The sequence below is a fragment of the Orbicella franksi genome, chromosome 15 (genome assembly GCF_964199315.1).
Source record: "Orbicella franksi chromosome 15, jaOrbFran1.1, whole genome shotgun sequence".
Classification (NCBI taxonomy): Eukaryota; Metazoa; Cnidaria; class Anthozoa; order Scleractinia; family Merulinidae; genus Orbicella; species Orbicella franksi.
In genome coordinates, this window is record NC_138159.1 from 20620720 (window position 1) to 20639008 (window position 18289).

The 18289-nt window shown below is 38.0% G+C and overlaps 2 protein-coding genes across 10 annotated transcripts in view; one reads left to right on the forward strand and one right to left on the reverse strand.

Annotated features, from left to right (window-relative positions):
- Nucleotides 1-471, reverse strand: part of LOC145470830 (uncharacterized) — a 15057-nt gene extending 14586 nt beyond the window's left edge. For all 7 annotated transcript variants that reach the window (XM_081454704.1, XM_081454703.1, XM_081454701.1 and 4 more), the window contains exon 1: nt 177-471. In XM_081454704.1, the coding sequence (XP_081310830.1) occupies nt 177-272 (96 nt within the window). In that variant the 5' untranslated portion in view covers nt 273-471. The remainder of the gene's footprint in view (nt 1-176) is intronic.
- LOC145470802 (cap-specific mRNA (nucleoside-2'-O-)-methyltransferase 1-like) overlaps nt 1-18198 on the forward strand; it is a 22229-nt gene extending 4031 nt beyond the window's left edge. Inside the window, exons 1-27 of one of the 3 annotated variants that reach the window (XM_081454649.1) lie at nt 472-556; nt 723-830; nt 1473-1579; nt 2144-2314; nt 2966-3121; nt 3373-3465; nt 3835-3906; nt 4270-4364; nt 4455-4527; nt 5071-5197; nt 5291-5356; nt 6793-6902; nt 7440-7536; nt 7671-7803; nt 8765-8879; nt 9394-9461; nt 9762-9818; nt 10533-10593; nt 10869-10937; nt 11321-11455; nt 12002-12139; nt 12413-12504; nt 14203-14271; nt 14969-15022; nt 15493-15605; nt 16378-16486; nt 17119-18198. In XM_081454649.1, the coding sequence (XP_081310775.1) occupies nt 764-830; nt 1473-1579; nt 2144-2314; nt 2966-3121; nt 3373-3465; nt 3835-3906; nt 4270-4364; nt 4455-4527; nt 5071-5197; nt 5291-5356; nt 6793-6902; nt 7440-7536; nt 7671-7803; nt 8765-8879; nt 9394-9461; nt 9762-9818; nt 10533-10593; nt 10869-10937; nt 11321-11455; nt 12002-12139; nt 12413-12504; nt 14203-14271; nt 14969-15022; nt 15493-15605; nt 16378-16486; nt 17119-17263 (2592 nt within the window). In that variant the 5' untranslated portion in view covers nt 472-556; nt 723-763 and the 3' untranslated portion in view covers nt 17264-18198. Of the gene's footprint in view, nt 1-463; nt 831-1472; nt 1580-2143; nt 2315-2965; nt 3122-3372; nt 3466-3834; nt 3907-4269; nt 4365-4454; nt 4528-5070; nt 5198-5290; nt 5357-6792; nt 6903-7439; nt 7537-7670; nt 7804-8764; nt 8880-9393; nt 9462-9761; nt 9819-10532; nt 10594-10868; nt 10938-11320; nt 11456-12001; nt 12140-12412; nt 12505-14202; nt 14272-14968; nt 15023-15492; nt 15606-16377; nt 16487-17118 lie in introns of those variants that run through there. The other 2 variants (XM_081454650.1, XM_081454648.1) reach the window with 2 other exon arrangements.
- Nucleotides 18199-18289: the final 91 nt, after the last annotated feature.

The window sequence follows — 18289 nt, forward strand, 5'->3', positions numbered from 1 at the left end:
ATCACGAACACACCTACCACTGATCCGAAAATACGATGTATGTATCAAAAACCGCAGTATCTTTGTAGTGTACTGAAGCAGCAAAACAACTCACGGCGTCTAGCGAACCCTTTTTTCCGAAACAAAATTATAATCAACACGTGTTATTGTGTAGCATAAAAGCTCAAATAATTTACCTTCGATTGTATTTCTGTATAACTTTCCATGGCTGCCTGTCGCTTTCTCGCAAAATTGCAGGAGTTAACTAGATCTAAAGAAAGTTCGACTTCCATCTTCAGAGATGCTTGCAAAAACAGAAAGTATGTTGGTTTGCAACAAGTTTGCAACTGTTTACAAACCGTTTTTCTTTTTGTCAAGCAATGTAACCCATGATGCCCTTAGGTCCTTAACGGTATCAATTACTGTATCATATACGAAGAAGTGAATGAATATTCTTCTCTCCAGTCTACGGCGAGCACTTTGTCATCAAAATGGCGGTTCTTGATCGATTCCGAAAATGTCGAAAAGTTTTCCATTAGTTTGCGTGAACCGTTTAATCAGAAATACAGAGAAAAAGGTGCTATTTTTGCAGATGATGCCCTGCAACTTTCTTTTGTATCAAATAAGCTTCTTTTCACTAAAAACGTTAGTTTAACCCAGCTGAAAGTGTGGAAACTACTTCCGGCTTCCTGTCCTGTAATTGACAAAAATTAAGCTTACGTAGTTTTATCTTGTCCTGCAAGTATAATCACGGAGTGTTGAATGACCAAAGTCAGAGTGGACGATGTCTAAACGTAAACTTGAGGATCCGACACCAGCTGATGGGATCAAGATTTTCAAAAAGGAAAGAAGTGAGTTTTATATTAACAGAAGCGTGGCGGTTGATTATTATCGTTCATTGTTTTGAATGTTTAAAAGATTAGCTCTAACAAGAGGAAATCTCCCCAACATAGCTCTTGTTGTGCTCAACGTTTTTTTCCTCCACTAAAAGAGAAAAATATTTAATGGTAGACTTCTCCTAAAAACGAAAACCATAGTAATGAGGTAAATGCAGCTTTATGGAGATACAGCAAGTGAGAAGCTGCAAAATTTCAAAAACATCTTGGTCTCAAACTATGCTGCAATTGGTTCCTTTGGAAAAACAAAGACTTACAGTCTGCAAAGTTATAATTATTAGATGAAGAATAGAACTACCATAATTTATATTCATTTGTAAGGGTTTTTACTTGTCAGTGTTTTGTGTTGTTTCACAGAATATCCATACCCTCACTGAATTCTTTTTGGTTTGAATGATCACAGCTCTCTCCTGCTGCCCAGTTTTGATTTAGCATCATACTTTTCTCTGATAGTCTACATTTTGGTTTTTGAGACCTCCAACCCTGCAGAGTTTCCACTGACCTTCCAATGCTTCCATAGGGTGGATATAGATAACTTTCTGGAACCACACAAGTCATATTTAGCATTAAAATTATTAATCGTGTTTTGTATTCCAGATCTTTCAAGCAGTGAGTCTGAGGAAGAACTCTCCTCTCCTTCTTATGCAAGCTTCCTTCACTTTGATCAAAAACCAGTTTACAGTGATGTTGTCAAGAAACAAATGGTAAGTGTTACATATTGTGTCTGGATTAGCACAAGCATAATCTTTGTCATCAAATAATTAATTAAATCCAGTAAATATTTCTTTTTATTTATATTGACCATTGTGTTACACCTCACATTTTCTTACATTAATATTATACTGCAGGGTCGGTATACACAAGTATACAGTATTTTGATGCCAAAATTGGGCCTTTTATGGTACAAAGTATACATTGTTTTTCCAAATGTTGGTATTTCACATGAATTTAAGGAGAAATTTTACGTACAGTGGGTTTTTCTTTTCAGGTATATTTTTATACCACTATCTCACCCTCCCTCCCCTATGGCTGACCCTGATACTGGTGTCAGATCGTTTATTTGGTCTCACCTGTCTTTTCCTCATTTCTTATGCAGTTCATATGCATTCACCTGGCTCTTTGATCCATACTACACAACTGTAATAATTACGAATAATTATACATATATATTTCTCATACTTTATTACCATTAAGTTCTGTTTCCAACCAGTTCTTCTTAGGCCATGTTTAATCCCTGAGTCATCTGGATTTTTCATTATTGTTTTCAGGAAAGAATGGGTTACAAGGAAGGAACAGTTCTTGGAAAGTCAACTCAGGGGCAATCAAAACTTCTAGATCACTTCAAAAAAGAACATAGCCTTAAAGATGAAAAGCCTGCCGTACAAGAAAATGCCTCTCAGCCGGAATCAAGCTACAGTGACTTTGCTCAAAGACAAATGGTATAGTCCATGTACCCAAGCATTGCTTGCAGTTGTTAATTTCTTCTGATTGGTGCCCATCATAAGGAAATGGGGTGGATATGTAAAGTGCTGTTCTCTTTAAGTTCCTTTTAATCCCATCTCAGTGCATTCTCTTTCCACTGTTCTCCTCCATGTTTCCCTTGGCTGTTCTCATTTACTTTTCCCACTTGGTGCCCAGGTAGAAGTCACCATCACCTGTGGGTGTTGGCTTAGCGTCCTGTGTGGAACACGGGGGCGGATCTAGGATTTATCAAGGAGGTTGGCTGGTACCCCGGGCTTGCAGAGTCAATGGTCCCTAATTGTTGTTGGTTGAGAATTGGAACTGAATTGAAAACTGGTTTACTAGAAATACCAGCAATGCCACAAAGTATAAACTACAATGAGGTACCTGTTCAGAGAGTTTGCCTTTATTTCTACCATAATATTCACAACCTTTTTCAAATTTTTTTATGTTTTGCTTCTCCAAAAGGGGGAGGGGAGCTGAGGGGAGGCTAGCCACCCAATCCACCTCCCTCTCATGAATCTGTCCCTGGGAACATGAATTATCCATCTCCATCACTTGTGTCACTCTTGTATACTGATTCGTTTTTATTCCTGCTCATCTGTAATTTTTTTCTTTGTCTTCCCAAGGAAAACATGGGCTTTGAACCTGGAAGAGGTCTTGGGAGATATGGTCAAGGAAGAGCTGATATTATTGAGGCATCACAACAACGAGGAAGGCGTGGTCTGGGCTTTAGAGTTGAAGGTTTTGATGACAAAGATTTTACATGGGAAGAGGAAGAAGAGGTACATCAGTTATTCCATTGTATTCTATTTTCTTCATTTTTACTCTAGATAAGGCGATTGAAATAAACATTAATGAGATGTATAGGTGAGTTTTCTCGACTTTCTGTGAATAACAATGAGAATGTACTATTTTGTTCATCATGAATAGAAAGTATAACATCCAGATATAATGTAATTATGGTTTTGACCCCTTTCTCCATCTGCTTTTAATAGAATTTTATTGTAGGGAGTCTTGTGATTTTTTTTCCCAGGTGGTGATAGAGGAGCCTAAAGCTTGCATTCCATCTTGTACCAGACCCCCACCAACAAGAGAGGAGATGGAGGACTGGATCACAGTTAGCAAGGTTTGGTGGCACAGTTTTGTACATGCAAGCACAGCACTGAAAGTTCTTGTGCACCTCTCTATTATGATATCTTAAGAGGCAGAATTAAATAACTATTTCTGAGAAATACTGTAGTTGTATAGAGGTATCAATAAGAGTGAAATGTATGGATGAGTAATATCACAGTCAGGATGAAAACTCAAATGTTCCACCATTATCATGAGGTCAATATGGAAAATACCTTCTATTCATAGAGGCACTGATCTTGTAAGATAATGTTACTTCAAATGAACATCAAATTAAAATATGTTTACTTAATAATTTTATTTATTAACTTAATGCATCATTCACAAATGAATTAATTAAGATTTGTGTGTTTTTAACTTACAGAAAAAAACAACAATTGATAATGAAATTCAATTCTGCAGTGAGGATGTTCTGCTGGAGATTCTCAAGAGCAAGGTAAGGCTTAACCAACTATAATTGTAATTAATAACTGTATTCTTGATGAAACAGAGAACTTTAAGATAAAGATCAGGAATGAAGAAACCAGTGGAGTTATATTGCAACTTGATGGTTTGTAAAGTGCAAATTGAATAGAAGAGTGACTACTCCCCCTGGATAGGATACTAGCCCATTGTCATCCAGGTGGGTCTTATACAAGACTTGTACATGTACCTACTGTTTGATTAATGTGGCTGTGGAAACCACTGACTGTTGATGGGTAGAAATCAAGCTGGTTAATATTGGTACTAACAGTGCAATTGTTGAAATCAAAGCATTGTAAGTTACCAATATTATTTTTTATCCCTTTTTTGTCATCAGACTGTATTTGATGCTCTTGTTGGTGATGAGTTTCTGAAAGCAAGGACTCGAGCCAATCCATATGAGTTTATCAGAGGAGCCATCTTTCAAAACAGGTTAAAAAAACTACATTGATTCTGTTGACCGAGTTGTTATCCTTTTTTCTAATTTAATTAAACTTATTTATGAAATGTATTCATCCACAGGGCAGCTATGAAAATGGCCAACATGGATTCTGCTTTTGACTTCATGTTCACCAGCCCCAAAAATGACAGAGGGGTAAGTAAATTTTGTCTAAAATGATATGCACTTGCTCCACATGCTCTTGAAAATAAACAACTTTGCGGGGGATATTTGCATAAAATTGATTTTGCTGTTGTTCACACTTCTCCAAAGTCAACATTTCCTTCCTCACTGGCACCTCAAGATCTCAGGCTATAAATCTTCCACCTCTTTGGTTCTATAATTAACTGTAAATAAAGTGCAATAACAGGGCTTGATAAAAACTTGAATTCCAGCCCACACTTTGGACAAGCAGCTCTCAAATTTTGATTGCCCTGGACAAGTCCTAGTTTACTATTTTAAATGGAAAGTTGGCAGACGGGCGCCGATTGTCTGGGTCCTTGCCTATTGGGCAAGTGAGAATAAAACTTACTTGCCTGCTAAGCTATTTGCCTGTGAGGAAAATTATTTTGTTCCTTTCCTGAGCAGAGCTCTGTCTCATGATCTACAGTTGATCTGCAAAAAGACAGTAGATTTTCCCTTTTACAAACAGGCACTACAAATATAATAGCACTTTTTTCTGTTATCAATTGGTTCTAGAGAGAAGTGGTTGGACCCAATGAGCTGTTGTACTTTGCTGATGTGTGTGCAGGACCTGGTGGGTTTTCAGAATATGTGCTGTGGCGTAAAGGTTGGCAAGCCAAAGGATTTGGCTTCACCTTGAAAGGTACATGACTTTGTGCATTGTCCATACATTATGTGTTACAAATCAGAACTAAAAAAAATTCAAATCGTTGAATTTTTAATTCCTTTTTTAAAGGTGACAACGACTTTAAGCTTGAAGAGTTCTTAGCAGGGACACCAGAAACATTTGAACCACATTACGGTAAGAGTTAATGAAAAAAGGTCTGTGCAAATGCTACAGCAATAACTTAGTTCTTGCCTGAAGACCAGTCATTTTTAATTAAAAACAAATTTTGTGTTTGATCATTACTTTCTCCATGAAAATAATTCCTGTCCACTTGAAAATATACCCACTAGGAGAGCATCTGCTGTTAGTAGTTACGTCTTTGAAGCTAGATGTGAATCATACTCTGGTCTTATTTTACACATTGTTTGGGCTTTTACATAGTCCTGATAATGTAACTTGTTTTAGGTGTCCCCAATTAGCAGCAATGCTAAATCTTGTTGACATGTAAATAAAGTTATTATATTATTATCACTAAGTAGTTCTACATGTAATACTTGTAGAGTTGGGTAACATGATCCATTATGTTACCCACCTGACAGAAGGAAGAGGTTGCGGCACAGTGGCTCAACAGTAACTGTTATTGTTCTAGACTTTGGATTGAGCAGTCTAGGTTCAAGCCCTGGACAGGGTCACTGTGTTGTGTTCTTGTGCAAGGCACTTTATCCTCTTTTTGCCTCTCTTCACCCAAGTGTTTAAGGTCATTCCACTGAAATAGAACCTGCACTGAGATTTTTGTGAAACTTTTCCTATTGATTGTTTATATTATAGGAACTTAAATTCTGAGATAAAAATGAGGGGTCCCCATGTTTATTTAGGAGCAACAGCACCTTGTTTATAACCATATAAATCCTCATAATAGCACCATGATTGTAGTCACGATTGCTTGCTAAATTCACGTTTCCGACGATTGCTTTTTGTTCTACACTGAGAATTGGTCCATATTTATTTTACACAGAGAAATTTATTACTAATTCAAAACAACAGAACAAAATGATAGGTCCCCAACTCATTTGCGAGAAAATGATGATTTACCTCTATGGCAAGGTCCAGCTGTAAACAAAAAGCCGCCATTTTTTAATGCGCACTCGCTAATCATGTGTGAAATTATGCGCCGTAAGGACGCGCAATGCAATACTGGGGAATGACCTTAAATGGGTGCCTTCAAAATTAAGGCTGATTGGGGTAAGCCTGTGATGAACTACATGTAGTTTCCCATGCAGGGAGAAGTAAAAATACTCCTGGTTTCTTCAAGCTACAGAGACGAGGATAAGCTCTGGCTCTGTGGGCCTCTAGCCTGATGCAGACTTTACTTCTTTTACCCCAAGGAAGGTCTGAGGGGAGGGGCTAATTTCAAAAGCCAAACTTTGGTTTTTGAGGAAAGTTCACACACATGAAGCTAATAAGCTATTCAGTAATTTCCAGAGGTCCAAGGACTTTAAAGCAAAACCTTTTTGTGGCAGAGGTAGGGTATGTAATTTATGGAACAGTACTAAGAGTCATCTGGCCCCACTCTCCACACAGAGAAGCAGAACTGATGATGATGACTGACAAGCATATTTTGTACTGTCTAGGTGTTCATGATGATGGAGATATCTTCAATGAGGAGAACTTGGTGGAGTTTAGAAGATTTGTGATGGAGGCAACTGATAATAAAGGAGTTCATTTTGTGATGGCAGATGGCGTAAGTAAAAGTAGCAGGTCTTAACGTCATGTGTTTGGCCAAAACTGTTAGGTACTCATCTTAGTGATGTATTGTAAAATAATGTTTACTTAGTATCATTTACAGTTAAATGCATTTTAACTAAATTAACAATAAAGAGAAGCTGGCACTGACATCAGTTTATCAGCAGTTCCTGGATGTTAGCACAGGTGCATTATGGCCCATCATAGTGGCATGTTTTAGTGTGGCATAGTCCTGTGGTTTTTGGGTGGGGCTCCTGCTTTTTCTTGTTCTGCCCCTGCCTCTTCATCCCTTTTCTACTGTTATTTCAGTGCAATGGGTGCCTGGATGACCGTATGTTGGGACTCGTGGCTGGGTAGGAGGCCCCTTAACATCCTGGGCACCCATTTTCCATACTGCTTGATGCAGTTGTTAAACTGTAGTTGGAAGTTGATATTACAATAATTTGGAGTGTTAGAAAGTACACAAATGTTTGCATGCATTACAAGCAGTTTTGCATGATCAGGAGGCAACTCCTTTTTTCATTTTTGATTACAGGGATTCTCAGTTGCAGGACAGGAGAACATCCAAGAAATTCTTAGCAAACAGTTATATCTGTGTCAGTTTCTTTGTGCACTCTCCATTCTAAGACAAGGTATTTGATGTTTGAAACAATACATGTATATATAAATTATACCTGTTTAGTTACCTTTAGTTTACAGCTGTACATAGCTGCTTTTTTCTATTTTGGTAAATAGAAAATATATAAGTCGGTATTTTGTCCTTCAGGTGGCCACTTTGTATGCAAAGTGTTTGATCTCTTCACGCCATTTAGTATTGGTCTGGTATACCTGATGTACCGTGTCTTTGATGAGTTGTATGTCTTCAAACCTGTGACCAGCAGACCGGCTAATTCTGAGAGGTAAAGCAAATATTCCAATACAAAACAAGTAGACTTAAAAATATCATTGACTACAATATAAATGTATTGTCTTTGTGCAATGTGTGCACCATAAAATGCTCAGAACTAGCAGTAACTGAAATATATTAACTAATAGTGTTCAGAAATATGAATCGTAAGACTTAGAGGTGTGGCAATCTACTGGTAAATAATAGTTAGTGCATTAATCTCAGGTCTGATTGAGTTGTCAGAATTCATGCGCTGACAGCCAACATTTTCAATGTTAGTGCTCTTTGGTCAAGAAAATAATTAATCTTACAGTGCTTCTCAGCTCCACTCAACAGCAACAACAACAACAACTTTATTTTACCCCAGAATTTCAGTTAGAAACAAAAAAATATATATATAGGGGTGCTAGCCCATACCTGAAATAACCTATTAAGAGTTAAAAATGCCAGGCAGCCAATATTTTACATGTTTAGGTCAGGGGCACAAAACAAACAAACATAGATGCAAACACACATGTAAATGGGTAGTGGCAAATTGTCAGTGCAGCAACCTGTTGAAAATGTTTGGGAGTAGCCTGTGGTGGATTTTTTTCTTTTTAGTTTAAGGCTTGTAGTCAGTCTTATTTTGATCATTGTAGCTCAAATGATAAGTATTTTAACTGAACTTATCATATGGCTTGTTCTTGTAGCTAATATAACGCACGCTCTGATTGGCTAATTGTATAGTAGGACATTATTCTCCAGTAATGCCCACAGGCCAATTACGGGCTTACAAAAACAAAGCAAAAAGTCATAATAAACAACTTATCAACCTCAAACGTTCGGTCTTTACAGGAAAATCGCAAACCTCCACCTTGCTGTATTAGCCTCGCTATCGCTCGATCAATATGGCAAGATCCCGGTCTGAGGTTTTCCCATAAAGACCTCACTCTTGGTTAATAAGTAGTTATTATCAGTGTCTTTTCTTAATTCAGGTACATAGTGTGCAAAGGTCTTCGTGGCAACAGTCAAGCTGTTCATGAGCACATGTTTAATGTGAATGTTAGAATCAATAGATTAAAGGTTGAGGGTATAGAGGATGTAAATGAGGTCAGTGGTACTAACAGTTTAATTAAACTTGTATTTGTGTAAAAGATGTCCATGTTATTAATTATGCTGTCTATTAGAAGTGTCCATTTGGACAGGTGCCCTTAATGTGGTGTAATATTAAGCTAGCGTTTGAATGGTGTCTCATGTGCTAAGAGAGTTATGTATCTGTTAGCTCTTTGGACGCATTGCTGGCCTATGGTACAAGGTGGATCTTCTATTATTGACAGAAGACTTTACTCTTACAGTGCCTCTCTCTGTCAGGTCAAAAACTAGTACTGTTCAGATAAATGCTGGTGGTAACCCTGCGAGGGACTAACATCCCATCCAGGGTGGGGTAAATTAACTCCTAGTCGTTTCATGTTAAAGAAGGCAGAGATAAGTGCAGGCGTGTTGGACCACAAGGTTGGAAATGCAGATTACCTTAGTTGCCTATCTTCACATGTAGATTTTTTAAGTTAAAAAAAAGCCAAAATAAGGTAATATTATAATAATAATTATATCATTTATTTCCTAGATTGTCCCATTGCATATTTTGATGGAAGATGAAGAATTCTCCTCATATATGGCTGAGTCAAATGACAAGTATGTAAATTCAGTATTAATATCTATTGGATGGACAATGATTTGTTTATGATAAATTTAATCTATTTAGTAAACAGAAAACGTAAAAAAATATATATATTCTGCTCTGTAAAAAATTTCTCTGAGTCAACAACTTACAGAGTATAGTTATTTAAATATTACTATCCTTTGATTAATGAATACATACATGTACTATCTTTACTTGGGTACCTGGTGTACAAGCTTTAACCACTAGTCATGACTCTGTATAAAAAGCATTTAGAACTTTCAGTCAAACTTGTGCAATCCTACTTGTTTCAGAATAGGAAGGATACAAGCCAACTCACTGAAGAAATTAAGAGCTTATGTCCAAGACACGTAAGTTTTATACTGTGTTATCTTGACTAATTGCCTCTTAGTAAATCTCATTCATTGCTGTGCCATTTTGTTAACATAGTTATCGTTTTAGTTGTTATAATGGCTGGTAATTTAAATACAGTGCTTGATGGTAGAGCAGTTTTCAAGTGAGTGTCATAAAACCAAAGCCAAGTGAAAGTAATCACTCTAGCCAATCACAAAGGACATAGACAATCCAACGAACCAATCAACACTCGAAGTAAATACTTGTCGCGGACGCGAAGCGCGGGAAAACGCATGTGAACAAGTTATGATTGGTTTTGGTTTTACTTTCTGATTGGATGAAAAAGTAGCGTGAGTCTTTTAAGCCAATCGTGTAGTGTGGTAATGCAAAACTAGTAACTCAGGTCTTTGGGAATACTACTTATAGTTTACTAGCAGTAATCAGAGATTATGAGAGTGCGTTCGACACTCTCACTTTAATATATATATACCGTAAATAAATGATTTCACTAGCTGACTTTTAACCTTTGTCTATTGGTAAAATCAATTTTTTTCAGCAGCAACCGAGGTTTTACAGTTAGATACATGTATGTATAGTGTCAAAGTCCATGCTAGTGAAAAGGTCACGATTTGTGTAGTGTAGTAATGGAAAACAAGTAACTCAGGTCTTTGGGAATACTACTTATATTTTATTATAATTATTGCTGTTATTTTCCAATTTTGTTTTGTTAGAACGTTAATGGGACATTACGATCAGGGAGAGGTCAAGAAGAAATGTCTAGAAAAGTGGAAGGTGAGGATATCATCTCCTTTTTCATCGAAGAAGCTCTAGAAATTTTTTTAATAGGCAGGCACTTTTCGTAACTGAACTTTACGTAATGTTACCACCTCCTCCAGGAAGATACAATGTATTATCTCTCTAAGCTGTTTGAGGTTGGTAAGGTCAAGATTTCTAGCCGAGAGAAATTGACTATTCTGTTCAACGTACATGTAGCTCTCACAAACACATGACCTGAAGACATTTAATAATTTTTATAATAAATTATTGTAAATTCTGATTAATGTTAGATTCCAGAGCAGGCACGTGCAGCTCATAGAGCAGCAGATCCTGATGTCAAGTTTGATGAACTTTGGAAGGTAAGTTATTAAATTAAATTATTATATGGCTGAACTGGTCCGCGATGAAAAGGAGACTTCTGATTGGTTCTCTTAGCGGTCCGAATTTTGCTAAACGGACCGCTCAGATGGAGTGCTCACGAATTAATCTTGGTGAATTGCTTTTTAATTCATTGCACAAATGAACAGTTTTTTGTTAAGTAGAAATCTTTTACTATCATGTTTGGAGGACAATTTCAGTTAAATGTTCACAAAAGCGACGTGAGAAACGTGAGAGCGTAAATTTTGTTTTTTTGCATTGCACCTCATCATCTTCATTACCAAAACCAAAATCAAATTTCAATCCCATTTGATGAGAATTTCATCTCCTTGCCTTTATAATCATGGCTGTTTCTTTCTTCAAGGGTATTGATGACGATCATTGTTTTGATGCCGAAGCTACGATGGTGACATCCAAGAACATTCAGAACCTTAAATGTCTGTACAATTACAAGTGCTTTGTATCTGGAGGAGAAAGATTTTTTATCATGGGTCTTGGGGTAAGTGTAACCGTTTATGTCACACACGTACGTCACGAAATAGTTCGTCACGCACTTAGTGCATCACATGGTCTATTGCGGTCACCCTCCCACAGGCGAGGCACTGTTTAATTATAATTTCTTGTTTTCCTCATTTCCAAATAGTAATAGACCACTTCCGAGTTGCCTTTCGCCTCTGTGTCATAACGAGTCTGCATTCGAAACCATTCATATGGAAGTGTGTTCCGCCTACATGTTCATTTTCTTGCAAATCAAACTCACTTTCATTCAAAAAGTTTTGCACGAAGACTCGTTTTGAAACAGAGACACATTACTACGCTACGTGATTGGCTCGCGCCACTTTTTCATCCAATCAGAACCGATCGTGACTTTCTCACACATTTTTTCCCGCGCTTTGCGTACGCGTTCCGCTACATGTATTTAAGTCGTGATTGGATCGTTGGATTGTTTGTGTCCTTTGTGATTGGCTAGAGTGATTACTATCGTTTTGGTTTTACGACACTCAATTTAAAACTGCTCTGCCATCATGGTTGTGTTTGGTTTTAGCGCAGTAATGTCTACAAGTGGGATGGCAAACCAAACTTCCGCAGCTCAATAAGATGGCATAAGCTGGAAAATTTTAACTTGGAACTTCCTCGCGACACTCTGATTGAAGTGGAAATAGTGCAAGAGCTACGGGGAGAGGTAAGTGATAAACCGACAACTTCTCCTTCTCTTTTTATAACAAATCAAAGAAAGCAGGTAATGAGTACAAATGTTTTGATCATCTCGAGTTGTCATTTGGATTGTCACGGATCGCTCCTCTCCACAGAAGTATCGTGATTACCCGAGTAAACTCGGGAAGGAGATTACGTGACATAAAGAGGTGACAACTTGTGTATGATTGAATTCTTGCAAGAAAAAGTTAAAATACAGTACTTGTATTCATCTTGCTTTGCGCTTTTCTCTTAAAAAAAGGGCAAAGGCCAGAGGAGGGCTGCAGCTGTTCACATCGTTGATGCGGTAATTCTCGGAGGCAAAGATGTGAGGAGTAAGCACTATCATGAAAGGTAACACGAAGTATCCACATTTGTCTCTCTCAGAAAGCGCTTACTTGACCTTGGTTTCGTTAAATTGCAGCTTGAAATGAACAGGAATGTTGCTAAATCCTCTCATATTCTCCACTTTAGAAACATTTTTACAGCAAACTTAACACTATCGACTGACAAACACTGACTTTTTCATTCGACTCTGAAGGTGACTTCTGCTCAGGTTTTCAACACGTCCATCACCTACACCAGTCCTTTTCAGGGATCTCTCCCGAACCATCACACTAGATAATTTACTGAAGTACCACAGCTGAACTTTTTGTTCACTTGTGTTTTAACAACCCATTGTTATCACTTTAAAACTTGGAGATATGCCGTATAAATGTAACGCATAACTGTCTTACGTTTTATCCTTCAATTCAAATCACACATGCTGGAGAAAATAAGCGTTATAGCCATCATAGAAAACACAGTGTCAAGCTGTGTACAATAGGATCGAATACTTTATGCCCACCATTCGCCAGTGGCAAAACTACCAATCACAATCAAGAATTCTCGATCCGCCGAACGAGTATATAATACCAAAAAAATATGCCAGGTGCGGAGTGTTACCGAGTATTGGTCTCTACCACTCCATTCTATCGGCAACTGATGAGATCCAGAAGGATCGAAACCGCGGTCTTGCCTGATCTACAAGGCTACGAGCCTCCTAACAAAAGAGGGACTATTAACAGTCTCCAGAAAACCTGACAACATCGCAACTAAAAGCAATGACAACCACAACGTGGAGCTGGATGAACAATCATAGGAAGAACTCCTAAATTCAGAGCTTTTGCCTGAACAAAACCACACAATATCATAAGCAACACGCTAAACGGTCCACAGACTTGCGCGTGAACACCTACTTTTGCAGTTCCAGAACGAACAAACTGGAAGGACAAAAAGCTCGATGAAATTGATGCAAGAAGCATAAGAACGTCTCTCTAAGACAGACTCATAGCTTTCAACAAGGAAAGCTACAGCTATCTCTGGCGAAGCCGGACAAAGATAAATATGACACCCGTGATAACAAGCAGCATAACTTGCAACAGTAAATCAAACAGCCGGGCCCGGCGAAATAATACAAAATGCAAGTAACCAACATGCTCACGGAATATTTCAAACTTTGTCCCTCCAGAGCTAATATTTAGAGAGCTTAAAACATATCTTGCAATCAAATGAGCTAAAAAAAATAGCACGTGGCCAAAAACAGAGGTGTCAAACTCAACAAATTACACGCGGATAGCAGCGGAAACCACGCAGACCTATGACCTCTAACGGCTCTACTCTGGTGAAATGTCCTCCTAAAAACAGGATTATTGCTTAGCGAAATATTCAAAGATCCCCCTATCGTACAATACAAAAGGGGCAGATCCTCAAAGATATACTAGTTCGAGCAAAACTCTCAAAGCGGCTATGACACGTGGATAGGAGTTGTGTAGGCCTGTCAACCCATTGTTATCACTTTAGAAACATTTTTACAGCAAACTTAACACTATCGACTGACAAACACTGACTTTTTCATTCGACTCTGAAGGTGACTTCTGCTCAGGTTTTCAACACGTCCATCACCTACACCAGTCCTTTTCAGGGATCTCTCCCGAACCATCACACTAGATAATTTACTGAAGTACCACAGCTGAACTTTTTGTTCACTTGTGTTTTTGGCTTGGCTTATAGAATGGCCATGGCTGGATTACTAGTTAAGGCTGTCAACAAACCAACACGTCCAGAGATGGTTCCATTAAGGTATGTATCGATGTTTCAGAACTTCAGAAAGAGCTCTGGGGAACTTAGGACATTAGTCAAATATCTGACTAATAGGCATAAGTAGAAAGACGTCAGGTTCTCGAAGTGGGTCGGTTCTTAACGTGGAATTGAAGACAATAACCACAGTAGTTTGAGTTACTTTGGCCAGGTACAAAATTACCCTTAATTGAATGAAACCTGAAAATAGTAGTTTACTAAGATAGAAAAACACCTAAGAGATAATAATAAACCATAAAGAAACAAGGGTGGTGAAGGATGGAGAAGATTAACACGGATTACAAACGATGAACTTGAAAACTTTAGGCTAAACTTTTCAAGATGCGCAAACCGTGACGTAGCTCTTTTAAAAAAAGTTACTTTTTGGAGAAAAACTGAGAAAATTTTATTAAATATTGTACTGGTCGCACGGTGTGACCATACAGGCCAGAGGAGCCAGGCAGCCAGTTAAGATAATTTGTAGGTATAGATAAGAGACGAGAGAGACCTCATTGCAGAATGATTTCCTTCGTGTCTTAAAAGATTTTGACTGATGTGCTGCAAGATTTTCTGCCTAGTGAAAATGTGAACCATATTCCAACGTATTTTAGAACCTTATCTCAGAAGTAGGTAGTGAGTAACGGATTTTCCTGTGTGGATGTATTTTAAGAATGAAGACTAATATAATTTTGTATTTCAGGCTCAAACAAGTTTTCCGTCTGGATAGCAGTTCACTTAAAGATATTTTCTCGAGGTAAACCGGTTTCACTGTTGGATTAAGGCCTGGTCAGTTCAATCTTTTCGACTCTTTGGGAAGCGTCTTTGTCAGCCTGGATGGAATACTAGTCCATCGAAGGCTTAAAAGGTTAAAGACATTGCAGAAGTTATAATACTAGTGTATTACTAGTGTCTAAGTAGGTAGAGCGGGTTCAATTCAGTATCGTAAATCCAAAACCATAGCAACCACTCTAGCCAATCACAAAGGGCACAGACAATGCAGTGAACCAATCAAAACTTGAAGTAATCACATGTAGCTGACGCAAAGCGCGGGAAAACGGGGGCGAACGAGTTACGAGTGGTTTTGGTTTTACTTCTGATTGGATGAAAAAGTGGCGCGAATTTTTTAAGCCAACCGTGTAGCTTAGAGATGTAAAACCAATTACTTTTCGACACTCAATATAAAACCTTTCTAACATAGCTAATAGTGTTTACAACTAATTTCAGAATCGAGATGAAAGTTGTCAAAGGAATGGGCCGAGTACCTCGAGAGTGTTTTGTGCTGGAGGACGGCAGCCATCTTCTTCCCAAAGGAATTTTCTTTATTAAACGTATTCAAGGTATGCTATGAACATTTTCCTATTACAACTGGTCAGCAAGATCACCACTGTTTTATTTTTTCGTAACAAAATAACCACGTACGTTCCATCTTTTGCTTGCTTTCAATTTGTCATGTGAATGAATGAAGAACGCGTTGCAGCCCCAAACCCTAACAATGAAAAAACATAGCTTTCTCTACAGTAATTGCCTGGACGCCAGTTGTGGAATTTACCATCATTTACCTGAACACTGCAAGGTCTTTACTGAAATAATTTAGCTTCTCCTAGACACTCAGTAGAACCCCACGCTCCCCTCCCTCTCCTGCACATTCTGCCTCCCTCCATTAAACGGCTTAATGCTGAATAAAACCCCAATGAGGATAGAATCCAAGATACAACGCTTCAGCGTTCCCAGACAGAAATCATTGCACTCTAAATCTCCATTACATTGCCTTTGGGAGCAGCGAGAGTTAGCAATTTTGTCCACATTTTAAGAAGAGAAAAGCTCTTGGCTCTTTGGGTGTAATATTCAAGGTTAAATTGGCTTCAAAAAACTGCAAAAATTCTAGGTGGTGAAAGTGCTAATGATACATTCTTTGTAAAATTTTGAAATTTTAAACCTGCATAAATCGGTCTCAAATTTCTTGGTACAATTTATCTTGCTATGCTCTTTCAATACCCAGAAGTGATACTTTTGTAGCTCGACCAAAAACCGAATCGCTTATGCTGAGGAGGCAAAGACTCCGCTATAAATTGACAGGTTTTTCTTTTTATTAAATCTGCCTCCACACAGAGCCGTGGACCTATGCTCACAGTCGATCAGCTAAAAGGTTGTATTTCTACAATAAAGATACTAACGAGTCGACGTTTGAGAGTCCACGAGATTCAGTGGCGTCCTTCAAGTGAGTTTTCTTGCTAAGGGTGTCCTCATAATTCTATCATGTAATGAAACACGAACATCTTTGATTTTATAGATTTACCTTGAATAGCAGAATCTCGTTTATAGCTGCGAGGGTTGCCATAGGTCTGGATAAAGGCAAGGGGGGGGGGGGGAATCTTCAGTTCAGGGAAAAGTCGCAGAATTTTGTATCTGGTCAGAGACATTTTCGATTTCTTGTGAAATTCAGCAACTTTGCACTTAAAGGTTTTGGTAAAAGATGTTCTTCAAATTATCCGTATTACTATGGCAATTAGAAAATTGTTTTCTGCAAATGAAATTTGCAACTTTAAAGTTGGCTTCTTTTCATTAGACCAGTCTATCTACAGTATCATTAGTGAAAGCTGTTTTCTGGAAAGTAAGGGAAAAGTCAGGAAATTTTCTCTTTAAGGAAACTCTCTTCATTGTACTAATTGACTTAAGTTTCACTTGTTCTCAGTTCGGAGAATACGGTAGTACATGTACATCAACGGCGAAATTTTTCAACCGGCTGTTATTGTTGTTGTTGTTGTTGTTTCAAATCGTATAGATAACTATTTTGAAAAGAAATTCAGATGTGCATATAATTCTTTGTTTTGCTGTTTGCTCCTGACACAGATCATCTCTCGGTACACGTTATTACTGGCCATGGGATGATACGGAAATGAGTCAAGATGACGAGACCAGAGTGGATCGGACAAATCTTAATGATTTCTTTACTTCGGTACAAAACGACTTTTTACAAGGTCCAGCAAGAAAATGACAGCGCGATTGTTAGTTTAGTAACGGCCGGTCCTCAGCAGAAAGGTACTTCTCATCTTCAAGCCAAGAAAAGAACACTATTTTTGCAGAGGGATGTTTGACCATCAGTCACATATCTGTTATTTATTGGACATACGCGACAGGCTGGCGCTACAATTCAGCCTTGGAAAGCAAGCCAAGTTCAGCAAAGAGCTGTTTAAAATTTCCCCCCTTGGCGCCGCCCACATTGATGCATTTTCGAACCGCTTCGCTTTCACCGCAAAACGCTTGCATCCAAACTGGTGTTTTCCAAAGTCTCCCTTTTTCGCCGTCCAAACCAATTCGTTTTCGAAATGCTCTTTAAGTTGCCCCCAGTTTTCACACAGCTTTTAATCCTATGCATCTTCATTGAAAAAGGTTCAGCATTTTCGTTTGTTGTAGGGTGGATAAGATGAAAAGACACTCATCCAAAAGTATGCCTTTAATAACGCATTTTCATAGTTTACGTTATTGAGTGTAACTTCTATGTTTGTAAGTCACACCCAATCAAATTGGGAAAAAAAAATTGGGAATTGCGTTTTGTATGACTTGCGTAATTTTGTAAGATAGTGTAATTTCGGTTGTGTTTCGTGTAATTGTATACAGTATGGTTGTTGTTTTTAGGTTATAAAAGGCCATAAGTTTCACCAAAACTGACATGACTAACACTATGATTCTATGCTGTTTTTTTGCGGACATTTTCACATTTCCACAGAAAATGCCGAATTTTAAACTGACAACATGAAACCTTAAATTCTTGTGTTGCATTTTAGTAAATCTTAGGTAAATTTTAGCGTCTGATTTCAGTACTCACTTGCTGTGTACATTTAAAGGCTATTTATAATTTAAGGTTTATTTTAAGAAAGAAGCTACATCAGCCTGTGAGACACTGAAAATAAAAGCCAATAAAAGACATGTTCGAGAAAACGTTGGTTGGTCTTGGTTGTCATACAATAACAAATGCCATGCTGCACAAGGAAAGATGTCGCCAGATTGCTGCAAACTGAAA